The following is a 14,799-nucleotide window of genomic DNA, read 5'->3' as shown; positions in this document are numbered from 1 at the left end:
ATAGTTCCTGCTCAACTGGTACACCTCATTTATAAACAAAAACTAAAATTGTTCTCCGAAAAAACACAGTGGAAGTTGTATATCATTTTAATTCAAAATGTGTATTTTATCGAAATTATATACTCTCCCGAGACATACTATAATTGATAACGCTGTCGAGATTTTTCTTATTAAAATTGTTTGTTCATTAAATTTTCATTTAGTTTAGTGGTGAAATATTATCTATGTAGTAGTAAAATTATTTAAATAATTTACAAACATAATAAATCGGTTGAGAGGTATTATTCAAAAGAAACCCTATCTTGTGGAACAAAGTTTAAAGAGAATTTGATATACAGAGTGGGTCAAATTTGACGATTTTATAGGAAAACACCCTTTCTATAGGAGATAGACGAAAACTAGTATCGGTGTCTGGAGCTCAATTTTTATCAAAAACATGATGGTGAATCATGATTCTGTTACCGTTTCGTAGTTACCGGGCGTTTTTCAAAAATGTACATTTTTAACAAATCGTTGTAACTTCTTTGCTATGGAAAATTTTGTACTTTTATGAAAACATTTCCAAAGCATCTTTTTACGTAGAATGTAATGGTTTAAGTATAATTTTTTTAAATTAATAATTTAAGAGTTATCAACACAAAAATTGTTTATTTGGGACACCCTGTATATTTTTAATTAAATGAAAAGAACTTAAAATTATGACACAGACGCAAGACGCCTCAGAACGCTGAAGTTATCAGCAAATTTTTGCAGCCAATTTCGAGAATAATTGAATAGCTAACCAAGATCCCAGCCGTTTGCCATCGAGGCCGCCGGACTTAGTGCCTATGGATTTTTATCTTTGCGGAAAAATAAAGGTTCTTATTTTTAAATTGCCCGTATAATCTAGACAAAAATTAGAAGTACTTAGCGGTTATGTCAGGGTATCATTCTTTCACTCCCACTGAGTTAATGAATTCCGCGAGAAATGTCCAAAAACGGTCCTGTCTGTCCATAACAGAAGACTGGCAGTGAGTTCTACTGTTCAGGCCCAATAAATATCGAACTGCTCTCTTTTGAAGTTTGAAAATACGACCAAATTTTATTGCACAGCAAGTACCCCAGAATGGAAGAGCATAACGACGATGTGACTCAAAAAGGGAATAATAAGCTATTCTAGAGGTTGATAAGTTAAGTTCCTTAGAAACTGATCTTAGCGCAAAACAGGCAGCGCTTAGTTTCTTTGATAAAGCTTCGATGTGCAAGTCCCATTTTAACGAGTTGACATGTCTAATACCTGTAGCAAAATCACATGTCTTGGTTTGCTATTAATTTTTATTGTTATTGATATAGTTTAAATATGTTGATGTTGTTAAATATAGTTTAAATTGTTATAAAATTCTGTATCTCTCATTGCAAATATTATTTTCGATTTAATTGCTGCTCACAGCTAAATTTTTTTTGCATTACAGTCGGCGCCGCGCCGTTCAAAGCCTACTTATTCAAAGTGGGCGAATTTTTAAAAAATCTATATATCGAAGAGGAATCGAACAAAATATGCTATATTTTTGCAAAGCATGCTATATTTTTGGAAAAGTTATTTTAAATTCTTTTCAATGAATTAAAATTATACAGGGTGTCCCATATAAAAAAAATATATTTTCTGTAGATAATTCTTAAATTATTAATTTAAAAAAATTATACTTAAACCATTAAATTCTACGTAAAAAGGTACTTTGAAAATGTTTTCATAAAAATTCAAAATTTTCCATAGCAAAGAAGTTATAACGATTTGTTAAAAATGTACATTTTTGAAAAACGCCCGGTAACTACGAAACGGTAACAGATATCGATGTGCGGTTTTCACCATCATGTTTTTGATAAAAATTGAGCTCCAGACACCGATATTACTTTTCGTCTATCTCCTATAGAAAAGGGTGTTTCCCTTTAAAAGCGTCCAATTTGACCCACCCTGTACCTAGATATACATTTATTATACGCTATAAAAAAAACCGCTTAAAGTTAGGCAGAAAATTGTATCAAATTGGTACTCCACTTAATAAATATTTTTAAGTATGTTTTCTGCCCTGAAAAACCCAAATTTTTAGGTTATTAGTAAAACAGAGTTTTTAGTATATTTTTTTATAAATAACTAGGTGATAGATCCATAACATCAAAATATCTATTTTATATATAATCCATATCTAGTAAATATTTGATTGTAATACGTACTGGTACTCCTTGATGGATCATTCTTTCTATCCTGCCTTGATCGGATCCGATCGAACACGAACTCAAAGAACACCTGGGGCTATTCGAAGAACCTATGGTACTTCTCCCTGCCGTGCTCAGAGGATGGTACGACGCCCTGCCGCTGTCGAGGGAAGCGGTACTATGTCTGGACCCAGAACCCGCGCTCCCACTGGAAGAACCTGGACTATCTCGACCTGGGGACTATAAGGAAGGATAAGTTACATCATGTAAATAATCCAAGAGTTTTGTGTGTAATTCTTACTAATAAATATACCACGAGCCTTATGTCTTAGTTAGTAGACTTACTCTAGTTAATGTTTGATCGAGCTCGAAACAACAATGTAGCAATTTATTTTTGAGTAATTTTGTAAAAAAGAGTGTCTAGATGTATATGTATTGTCAATATTTTTATAAAGGAAATTCTTTGTGATTCCAATGTTCAATGATGTTAGTTTGTAAAGTCTTATTGTACAAACGATGTTATTTTGTTAATTGACTCGTTCGTAAGTTTGTTTTTTTATACAATTGCAAAATTTTAATGCCTTTTTTATACATTTTAGAAACTATCCAGATGATGGGAATAAATTTCTCGAAAGCTTGACAAAATAAAAAGCAGTTTTATTAGCCCATGTGGCGATTATTGACTGCATCCTCACTAAAATTGAGTTTTTTTTTCTTTGCTTGGTCAATTTTAAATGTTGTTATTTTTGTTTATCATCAAGATGCATATTTTCTTGATACTTTGTTTTTCAATCATCTCGATAGCCTATTTTGTTAAAGATATTCGCTTTCAAGAAAACAGTAACGATTTACAGCAATTTTAACATTAAAACGCATGCCTTTGCTTTTGGTTGTAATCAATATACCTATGAAATAGTCTTTATTTATTTTGTAATGTTAACTGTCATTGAAAAGCCATATTATTATTGTTTATTGGCAGTTCTCTGGCAGCGTTTACTTGGAGGCTTTAAGTTCAGAAGTTACGCGGGGATATTGTTGTTTTAATTGAACATGGTAGAGATCTACTTCTGCACTTAAAACCATTTCTGCTAGAGCAACTAGCAACCTATGCTAGCAACAGACAGTAATAATATGCCATTTCCAATGATAGTGACATTAAAAAAGCATTAACCACTATTTCATAGGTGTGTTCATGAGGACCAAAATCAAAGGTATGCTTTTAATTCTGAAATTGCTATAAATCGATAATGTCTTCTTCAAAAACGAGTATCTCCAATAAAAATAACGTAACTAAGATAAATCAAAAACGAACCATCGAAAAAAGATGCACCTTGATGATAAAATGGTTTTTAAATTCCTTACTTTGTTAAACCATTTCACAGGGTGTTTCAAAACTTTTGCTCAAATAACATTTTGTTTTTCCTCTTATAATAGACACATAAGGAATTTATTAATTTTTTAATTTAAAAAGAGCCAAATAATGTAGCTATATATTGCTTAAAAATCATATCAAAATAGGCTTAGAGTAGGTGCAACGACGTCCCGTAATCCTGATGTTAAAACAGTAATTGGTTTTTATATACAGGGTGTTTCAAAAAAGATGTGCCATCTCTCGTGGGGAGATCCCTCACGTAAAAATAAGATTTATTTTTCATATCAACAATGTCCCATTCTGCTTTGTTTCTTAGCTACAGGGTGTCGAAGTCTTAATAATCTTTCGATTTATTATAATTGTCTTCCAAGATCTTTTAGTGATTCGAATGAAATTTTGATGGTAAAAGTTACTATAAATGCGACATATTTTAAACGACCAGGGACGTGCATATGGGTTATCACTGGAACATTTTTCTAAAAAAACATGTACGTCACTGACTTTTTCTGTTGTTAGCGAAATATGGACTTTGATCCAAGTTAATAACAATCTCAAATTTAATATCATTAACATGCAAAAGTTTTAAATAAGTACTCGTTGATTCCTCATCAAAAATTATGAAAAAAAGTTCCTATAAACATGGGTATGGAAATACATAGTTTTAGATTCACAGGATGTTAAAACTTTTTAAAATTAGTTTTTTTGTAATTATCTTAAATACCATTATTTTTTTATTTGAAATTGCTGAATGTTGGACTAATAGTAATAATAACTACTAGTAATAATATTTAATAATAAATTAGGTAAAATATATAATTTTTTAATTTTGATTAATAAAATTGCGTTTATCTGATCAAGGAGGCCGAATTCGACAAAATATCAAGAGATAATTTTTAAGTGGCATTAAATAGCCTACATAATTTTAATATCAAAAGAAAAAAGTCAGTGGCGCACATGTTTTTTTTTTGAAAAATATTCCAGGGATAACCCATATGCACGTCTCTGATGAATTTATTGACACTTTTTTAGTATTAAAATATGTTGCATTTATAGTAACTTTCATCCTCAAAATTTCATTCGAATCACTAAAAGATCTTGGAAGAAAATTATAATAAATCGAAAGATTATTAAGATTAAGACTTTGACACCCTGTAGCTAAGAAACAAAGCAGAATGGGACGTATGTTGATATGAAAAATAAATCTTATTTTTACGCGACGAATGTCCCCACGACAGATGGCACATATTTTTTGAAACACCCTGTATAAAACCAGCTGGTTATGTTTTAACAGCAGGATTACGAGACGTCGTTGCAGCCATCCTTATTAGAACAAAATAGATTGAACTTTAAAAAACATGAAATTTTAAGGTGTGTCCATTTTTTGTGCCGACCAATGGAGAATCTCAAACAAGTAGGTAACATCTGTATTTACAGTAAAGTAAATATTTATATCAAATCGGTACCTGTGTCATGTCAATACCCTGGTCCTCTTGTAAACTGAGCTGGTGATGGTAGTACACGGCCGCCTTGTGGGTGAGCACCGCTCCGGGGGGCGGCTGACCAGGAAACGTGAACGTGGGGGCGGGAATATGGGTCCTGGGGATTTGCCCGTGCTGCCGCTGACTGTACTGCCGTAGTCTGAGTGGTCATCTGAAAGAAAAAACACTATTAGGATTTTTGCATAATTTAATTCACACCACGGTGCGAAAATTGTTGAAACGTAATATATGTAAGAGCAGAAACGAATTTTTGCGATGGAAGTGTGGTTTTTGTTCATGGTCGTTTGAAATAGATGAAGTAAGGATGTTAAAAAATAGCTAAAACATTGGGGGAGAAATGGATCATAATGTATTAATCACGATTAATTAAATTAAAATAAAAATAAAAATAATAAATTATATACCTATTTTACTTGATTCATTAAATATTATTACTATTAGTCCAACCTACAGCAATTTCAAATAAAAAAATAATGGTGTTTAAGATAATTACAAAAAAACTAATTATAAAAATTTTTAAAATCCTGTAACTCTAAAATTAGGCATGTTCATACCCATGTTTACGGAACTTTTTTTCATATTTTTTGATGAGGAATCAATGAGTATTTATTTAAAAGTTTCGCAAGTTAATGAAATTAAAATTTTTCAAAGGTTGCTATTAGACTTGGATCAAGGCAAATTCATAAAATTGTGTTTATCCCATCAAGGAAGCCGAAATCGACAAAATATCAAGAGACACTTTTTAATCGGCATTAAACTGCTTACACTATTTCGCTAACAAGAGAATATCAGTGGCGTACATACTTTTTTTAAAAAGTGATAACCCATATGCACGTCCCTGGTAAATATGTCGACACTTTTTTAGCTTTAAAATATGTCGCATTTATAGTAACTTTTACCCTCAGAATTTCATTCGAGACGTTAAAAGTACTTGGAAGAAAATTATAAGAAATCAAAAAAATATTAAAACTTTAACACCGTGTAGCTACGAAACAAAGCAGAATCGGACCTATGTTGATATGAAAAATAAATCTTATTTTTACGTGAGGAATCTCCCCACAAGAGATGGCACATGTTTTTTGAAACACCCAGTATAGCCAGCTGTAAGGTGTCCAGTTGGCTGGGAAATGACGATCGATGACATTTTCCATATAAATTTACATATAAAATGAGAGCGATATTCATTTCATAGCCATCAAACGCCGTTTTTTTTTAATCGTACGGTATAATTGTGTACTGAAATTTATTTCAATCTCTTCAATGTTTTAAAAATAACCAACAAGTTTAGAACGTTAATTCATGTAGACTAAAGAAATGCATCTAGAATGTGCATGGCAAAAATCTTTTGAAAGTATATAATTTTAATTTAACGCCCAGTGAGGTGAAGTCGATCGTAAATCCAAGCTTTATAACAACTTTGGTGTCATTGAACAATTTATACACATAGTCTTTTACAAAAGATCTAAGCAGTTCAGTGTTCAGTGTGACGAGAGCCGCTAGCTTAAACGATTCAATTTTGCATCTACATCTCTAAAGTTTGTTCAATCCCAATATGCACCAAATGCAAACAATTATATGAGGTATATGAGGGTTGCAGGTGAATAGTAATTATTGTAGTATTACTGTGTATTACGTCCAATGCCTAGGGTTCCCAACCGTCCCGGTTTGGCCGGGATTAACCAGGAATCAGAAAGTTTGTCCCGGCGAAAGTTTTGCCTTGGCCGGGACCTGGGCACTAATAAAGGGCACACTACACACATAATATATTTTAATTTCTAATATTTACTGTTTTGTTTCAATTATTTAAAAGCTTAAAAATAATTGTCCCGGAATCGCCGATGCTCAAGTTGGGAACCCTACCAATGCCTCATGTACTTGTCTGGTGTATACTGGCTTTGAATAAACTGTATCTACATACATTTTCGTATTAAAAAATAAATAATATAAGCACCAAGTAATTATAGTCATTCAGTAATTCTGGTTCTCGTCCTTAACCCCGTCCTTGAGAACCCGTCAATCAAACTTGGGCTAAACGGCGTACCCACCCATGAAAACCAAAAAAAAACATACCATCGACCCGTTTTAAATTCGACAGAAGCAGACGGTAGTTATTAGGAATGTCCCTGTCAAGGAAGAAATATCGATATTTCAATTTACGATATTTTACCACATAAGCTAATTTTGTAATGCATTTACACATTCACTTAATACATCAAATATCTTGACAACATGTCAATAATATATCTAGTAGATTAAATCTAATGGAAGGAAAAAAACAGTTGTTTTTTCAAAATTTAATTAATCATTTTTTTTTAATTTTCAATATACAATAATTCGGCTATTTTGGACTTATTTGAAAAATGACAAAGAGAAAATATATTTCCTTTTTCGAGATCTACCAGCCATTAAAATATTTGCATATATTTTAGACTCTATATCATCATCATCATTTAGCTTATTTCGTCCACTGCTGAACAAAAGCATCCCTTAACTCTAGCCATTTCTTTCTATTTTGTGCCACTTGAATCCAGCTTTAGTTCATGAATGCCGCCCACGACAAACCTATTCTTCGTAAAATTTCGTGTCTGATTATCCCTTCTAATACCGATCTCATGTCCTAAGTATTAAAAAAAAACACAATACCTGACAAACCCAGGACAAACAAATCTGGTCACCCTGTATAGTAAATACATATTATGTACCTATTATCTCTGCTATTATTTACTGGAATAAAAAGATTAAGGAATGAGTATAATGCTAACCATGCATGGTAGACGGAGATGGGGGCCTAGGGTAGGTATCCCTGGCAGTTCTGTTTGACGATTCATTTGACACATTTGAATGTGATTTGAAATGTTGTGGATTTGTCAGACTTTGCTCAGCCTATTTTATGTTACTTATTATTTATTCTACAACTGGTAGTTGTTTAGAGGTAGTAAATCTTTTAGTAAAAAGATTTTTTTTGTGGCAGAACTTAAATGCTACTATTGCGATTTATCGAAAAAGACTGTAAAATAGTTGGTTGTGTAGCGTGCGGTAGATCTCGGTCAAAAATTGAGGGAAATAATGGAATAACTTTTCACTAGTACGTGACTATATAATATACATACGTGTAGTAAACCGACCATTTATGAAATTCACTTAAAATTAACTAATTACATATTTTTTCATGCATTATTTTTGCTTTTATTTACTACTTGTCAAAGATCGTCAAAGAATTTAGATACGTCATTTTGACTTACCTGCTTCAGTAGCATATCGGATGTTTGAGTTAATTTAATAAATAATTATTATAACTTAACTATTTTTATTAGAATTTTATATTTTTATAGGAATTTTAATAACGACCAACATTTATTGACAACGTAAAATAATACAACAACGTTTGAATAAAATTAGAACGGCATCGGCACTGATAAACCAGTATTTAAGTCTATACAGAGTGGTCCGAACTGTATTCCGGAAACTTTGGCAGCATATTCCGCAGATAAAAATAAGTAAAAAAGTTCGTATAAACGTATGTCCTAAAATGCTTAGTTTCGGAGATATAGGGTATAGAAATTTCATTTTTATTTCGATTTTTTTCTAAATAATTTCTGAAGTAACGCCATCAAGTAACGTAACGTCGTTCTAAATAATTTCTGAACTTTGATGTCAATATGACTCCTATTTGTAGGGGGCACCACCTACATGTGTTTTAACTGATTTGAAAGGTAATAACTTTACGTCCGTACCTGTATAAAACTACTTAGTGAAGAAATATACATTTCCGTGATTTTTTACGTATAAAATGACTCTTGGTAAAAATCGCTACGAGCAACAGTACTCAAGATATATAGAATGGAAATAGTCAATACATGTCATTATTGACAACAAAATAAACATGTTGAGTTGGTAGTTATTTGACGGAATTATAAATTTGGGGGAAAAAAAAGTCGTAAATGTATATTTTTTCACTCAGTAGTTTTATACAGGTACTGACGAAAAGTTATTACTCTTCAAACCAGTAAAAAAATATGTAGGTGGCGCCCTCTACAAGTAGGAGTCATATTGACATCAAAATCAAAATTTTCATGCCAAAAAACTCCCAGACACCGATTTTCATCCAAATATTGACGTTACTTCAGAAATTATTTGGAAAAAATCGAAATAAAAATGAAACTTCTACACCCTGTATCTCCGAAACTAAGCATTTTAGGACATACATTTGTACGAACTTTTTGACTTATTTTTATCTGCAGAATATGCTGCCGAAGTTTCCGGAATACAGTTCGAGCCTCCCTGTATATCTGATAAACCAGACCTAAGTTTTTTGATATGCTCCTTCGTTAATCTTTTTATTCACAGATTATTAAGAATATTCCGTAGTGTCAAATATGAAAATGCGTATAAAAGAAAACTTTATACTCCTGTATCGACATTTCAATATATCGATCTTTTTTGAATGTCCCTAGTAGCCGCGTCCTTTAGACCCATTTGTACGAGTGGCCTGCTACTGCTGTAAACGAAATTCCTCGAAACTCGTCGTTTCCATCTGAGGAAAGTCGCTTGGCCGTGCGACTTTGTAAAGGCGGCTTTATACCGCTGGCCGCGGTAAAATGCTTCTTTTGTATACGCGCGACCGTAAAAGCGCTATTACAAAGTAAAGAATGTTTAAAAGAAATCGTTTTAAATACCTTTACGCTCATAATTATTTTATATAGAAGAGCATGCGATTAAAATGTAGAAGAAAAAAGACGCCTATAAGAAAATAAGTTTGCATTTTTCATTTTCCAGTTCTAAATACAGTTCCATATAAGTATGTTTTCTTGTTTTGAAAACTATTTATATGTTTTATATTGTAATTTTAACGCTTATAAAGGTCTGAATTAATATTCCTAGCGACGTCGCGCACTGGTTTGTTTCCCTATAAAGCGATATATTACTTTTCATTGATATACCTACAGGTTGAGCCACGTACGTCCAAAAAACGAACCAGTGTGCGGTGAGACGTGGACGCCAGACGTCGCCGTCGCTAGGAAATCGCCCCCTTCAGGACTTTTAATATATCACAAATAGCGCGCGCGATCGGTGTCAAAAAACTTCAACAAGAACAAACGAATGTAAAATATCTTCTTGGACTGATGTTTGATCTTGAATTTTTACACAACGTTTCCACTTGTATGTATTATACAGAGTGAGTCTTAAATAAATGCAAATATTTTTAAAGGTTGTATATTTCGTCCCCTGAAACACGATTATGAGTTTTTTTTTCGAACAAAAAAAATCAAAAATTTTGAATTTTCTGAAAAAAATTTTGGAGTTTTTTTTTAGTTTTTAGTTAAAAAATATAATTTCTTGATAATATGGCAACACATGATACAATAAACGAAAGTTAAGCTCCTTGGCGGTCGCAAACCTGTTCTCCGCGCGCATGACGTCACCCGGGTAGTCATTTTCTGTTAAGCTCCGCCCACTATATGCGTAATATCTTCCGTTTATTGTATCATGATGGCAACATAGGTAGTAGATTAAATTTATAAGAAAGAAAATCTAGAAAAGATCTAGTGGTTCTCAAAATGTTGGCAAAATTTTTTTTTGGAAATTTTCAAAGTAAAATAACTCTGTTATTTTGGATTTATTTGAAAAACAGTAAAGAGAAAATGTATTTCTTTTATCGAGATCTACCAGCCCTGAAAATATTTGCACTTATTTAAGACTCACCCTGTATATATGTGACCAAGAAAAATCAAGATTTCTTTGATTTAAGTAAGAACAATCTTCGGATTGTCACGGGGTTTCTAACACGACACCCTCCTCAACGAACACCTCAGTAGATTCTGCAGTTTCTGTTGGGAAAATGGGAATTTCATATGAACTAGTAGATATAATATTTGAAATTGGAAAAAAAGATCTAAAATATACAGGGTGCAGCATTAAGAAAAGGTAAGTTATAATTTCTTGTTCTTAACTTTTTGAATCTTACATTTTCTACATTAAAAGTATTTTGCTACCTCCAACAAGTAAGCCTGCAGGTATGGCACTAAATATTAGTGATGGGAAAAAACGATTAATTTCAATAATCGAGTACTCGGGTTTCAAGCGATTTCAATAATTGAGCGATCGCTCGAGCGAAATATCGCTCGTTTTTAAAAATACGGTTTTTCGCTCGTCGCTTGTTGTACTCGTAACATATTCTTTCGGTGCTGAATGGCAAGTACCAAGCGACCAGCGACGAGTAGGTTGTCACTCAGATACGCAACGGATAACGTCGTATAAATTTGCTACCTGCAATGTATGTAAAAAATTCGCTCGGCTTTTTATCGAGTATGTCACATTAAAATCGAAAATCAATTTATTTCATTCTAGGATCGCTTGCTTTCGTCGCTTTCGTCACTTGCATCGCTCGTTCATAATCGAGCGATGTCGGTTATTTCAATAATCGAGTATTCTAGCGAATTTTCGCTCGAGTTATCCCATCACTATTAAATATCTCTGAAAACCTTGTACAGTTGATGCATGTCAAACCAGAAACAAACAAACTGCCTTCGAAGACACCAAAATCAAATCCATCATCCTTTAAAATTTCCCAGGAAGAGAACACGACTCATGAAATAACATCTATAGAGCCATATTAAAACTGCAGGTATCAGTGTGAGAGCTACGAACGTGATATCTCGCAGGACGCCGATGATGATGAGAAGAAGAAAACGCGCGTCGCAAGATTAAGCGCAGTACCGAACAAAGACAATAACGTTCGTGTACGCTTTGTACGGAACGACAAGACGCAATCGAAGAGTCTCGCTAGCGCCGACGATTTATCTCTTTGCCGACGACCGTTCGACAATTAAAACGGCTTCGTTGCGTCCTCGGCGACCTAGACCATCGTCGTTTTCGACCATTAAACGGCGCCAGCGGTGTGAACGCGGCCTTAGGACGTCGACGGGTGAACGTACTCCGCGCGGATCGCGGCTTCGCTGGTTCGCTACGAGATCTAGGGCTGTTGCACAATGACGAATAATACTGTTTGTTGTACAACAATCGGATTGTAGGATATACTAGACACCTGCAATATTCGACTGCCAGGTACACTTCAATACAAACAAAACAACAACTTAATATTTTCCAACATTAGACTACAGTTAGTAGGTTGGAACCTTTGGTGTTACACAAGGAGTTTCCTACACAAGGAGTGTCCCACAAAATCTACATTTCCTTTCCTTCTTTTTTCCAGCTTGTTCTCGGTCTTCTTCTTCATTTTCTTTTCCCTTGGGATATCCATTTCAGCAGATGTTTTGGAAAAACTGTGTTCTGATATCCTTTGTACATGTCCGTACCATATCAACTATTTGCTTCTTATATCATTAACTATCGTAAATTTAACTCCCATTATTTCCCGTATTCGTTTATTCTTGACGTTTGTTCGTTGATTTTCCAGCGGCTCTCGTCCAAAAATCTATTTATGTTGTTACCATAATTTTTTACTTGCTCAGCGAATGCCAAATGACTGCGAAGAAGACTATTCTGCTACAGTCGACTGCTGTGAAGACTGCCAGATATAGCCAGGTCAACTTTCGTTTTAGCTGAAATCAGTCCATTAGAAAAAAAATTTGTCTTTAAAAGCTACTGTGAACCATAGGAAAACACTAAATTTTCCTGCGGAAATGCACGTAATTTCAAATTTCCTTGCCTAGGGAATAACTGAAATTTGCTATAAAAAATACCTTTTTGCGTTTTGTTTTTTAATACACACACGGAAAAGTCTAGGGATAATTTTCATTTTAGCCATCGTCAGTAATACCTTTGATTTTTGCATCTCTGATAGAAGGTAATAAAATTAAAAATAAACAAATAGTTTACCGGACGTTTGGAAATAAACATGCCGGAAATTTACCGAATTTTTCAAACTTACCTTGATTTTTATTGGACTCCAAAAAATACTACACATTTTTTTTTTATTCTAAACTGTGAATTAAAAAAAAAAAAAGATAAAAACCAATTTTACTTAATAAAGGATATAGCCTCCTCTACTGTTCATTTACAGCCCTACATCGTCTCTCCATGCTCCTGATCCGGGTTTGTCGATCTCTCCCTTGAGGTACAGCCTGCCACGCACCATTCACGGCCCAGACCAGATCCCACGAGTTTCACGGGAGCGTACCCATTCTCAAAATTCTTTCTTTGGACCCGCGTCCCCATACACGTGCTCGATGGGGTTGAGGTAGGGAAATTATGCCAGCCAGGGTTATGATATTTAATTGATGAGCATTGATAAACTCACTTACCACTCTGGCTGTATGATGCCGTGCGTTGTCATACATGAAGATAGGTTTCTCCCAAAATCATTGTTGTATATGGTAACACGACGGGCTCAAGATTAGAAGTCACGATGTGATTCCTGTTAGAAACCTTTCAAGAAAGAGCAAGATCGAGTTTTTCAGCCTAACTGGACTCCTCCCCAGACCATAGCACATTTCCCACACCGCCCAGTAAAGAAGGGTTGCGCTTACCTGAACAGCAGTCAACCAGATAAGATTTCCTGGTTCTCTTCGTACACCTAAGCCTTTTCTCTTCCCAGACCGGATGAATTCCAAAGGCAGCGACTCATCCGTGAGAGAGAACGCATTGTTATTGTTGTTCATTACGAACCACTAAAGACGCGGTGCCAGTCACTGAATATGGGCACCTATAGATTTCCTCTCGTTAAGGTTTGGAAATATACAGGGGCCGTCTGCTTCTTAAAGTTGACCTCTCTTAATCTATTACGAACAGTGTCCAGAATTAACGTTACATTATGTGTTTCCTGGAGAATTAAACTAAGCTCTGGTGCTGTAAGAGTCGGTCAGCGTCGAGCATTTATTTGTAAAAAATGATCTTACTGAGGGGTAGTAGTAATGCGATGTATACCTGTTGTGCCTTTCAGCAAGCATCACTACTTTTCACGGTAGCATTTTGCGCTTAAACATATGATATTACACTTTTCCGTTGCATTTAATGCAAAGGCTATAACAATCGATTTGGCGCATTCCAAAACTTCGAAACATACCCAGTGGCCCATAGCATTTCGTCTCTGTTCAGGTCTCTACTATGCTCCATAATGTCGTTTATTACTAAACAGAGTTATTTGTTATGAATTCTGGCGTTAAGTTATCATACCAAACATACGCCAAGTACAAGGAGTTATTTATTCGAACAATTGCGATGCTAGGAATTGCTTAATTCACCACAATACACCAAAACACTTTACTTTTGCACTGATTGATTAACGCCGTATTTGCTGTTGATAAGGCATCACATTTTCCGAATGAATTCTGGCCAGTTATCCCTTAAAACATAGTGCAGGTTCAAGAGATTCGAACAATTGATACTAGGTGCTTTTTATACATTTTGACAAGAAATGCACAAACACTTCTGCAAATATCCCAAATTTAGAAATAACTAGTGTGACTACTTGGTTTCAATCGAAGTAGAAAGAATCGGCCTACAAATATGTGGTTGTTTATTCAAAACATTTATTTTTAACTTTAATAAAATGATATCCCTAGATTTTTCCGGTGTGTGTATTTTTCTGAACATATAAACACAAAAATTTCCCTGCGGAAATAAGCTGGTTTCATTTTCTAAGGAAATTTATTAGACTTTAGAATAGCTGAAATCAGTTATATAAAAAACAAATATATTTTTGCCTTTTAGAAGCATTCACGAATTGGGGAAAATAAAAACTTTCTGATTAAATTATCGGGTTTTGTAAAATAT

General features: G+C 34.0%; 1 protein-coding gene across 1 annotated transcript in view; it reads right to left on the bottom strand.

The window, feature by feature from the left end:
• LOC115883832 (caskin-1-like) overlaps positions 1 to 14,799 on the bottom strand; it is a 111,437-nt gene that overhangs the window by 31,388 nt on the left and 65,250 nt on the right. Inside the window, 3 exon segments of the mRNA XM_030902239.1 lie at positions 2,212 to 2,433; positions 5,029 to 5,141; positions 5,144 to 5,215. Coding sequence (XP_030758099.1) covers positions 2,212 to 2,433; positions 5,029 to 5,141; positions 5,144 to 5,215 — 407 coding nt within the window.

The sequence above is a fragment of the Sitophilus oryzae genome, unplaced genomic scaffold (assembly GCF_002938485.1).
Source record: "Sitophilus oryzae breed Bouriz unplaced genomic scaffold, Soryzae_2.0 scaffold_1_pilon_pilon, whole genome shotgun sequence".
Classification (NCBI taxonomy): Eukaryota; Metazoa; Arthropoda; class Insecta; order Coleoptera; family Curculionidae; genus Sitophilus; species Sitophilus oryzae.
This window is presented reverse-complemented; position numbering and strand designations above follow the sequence as displayed.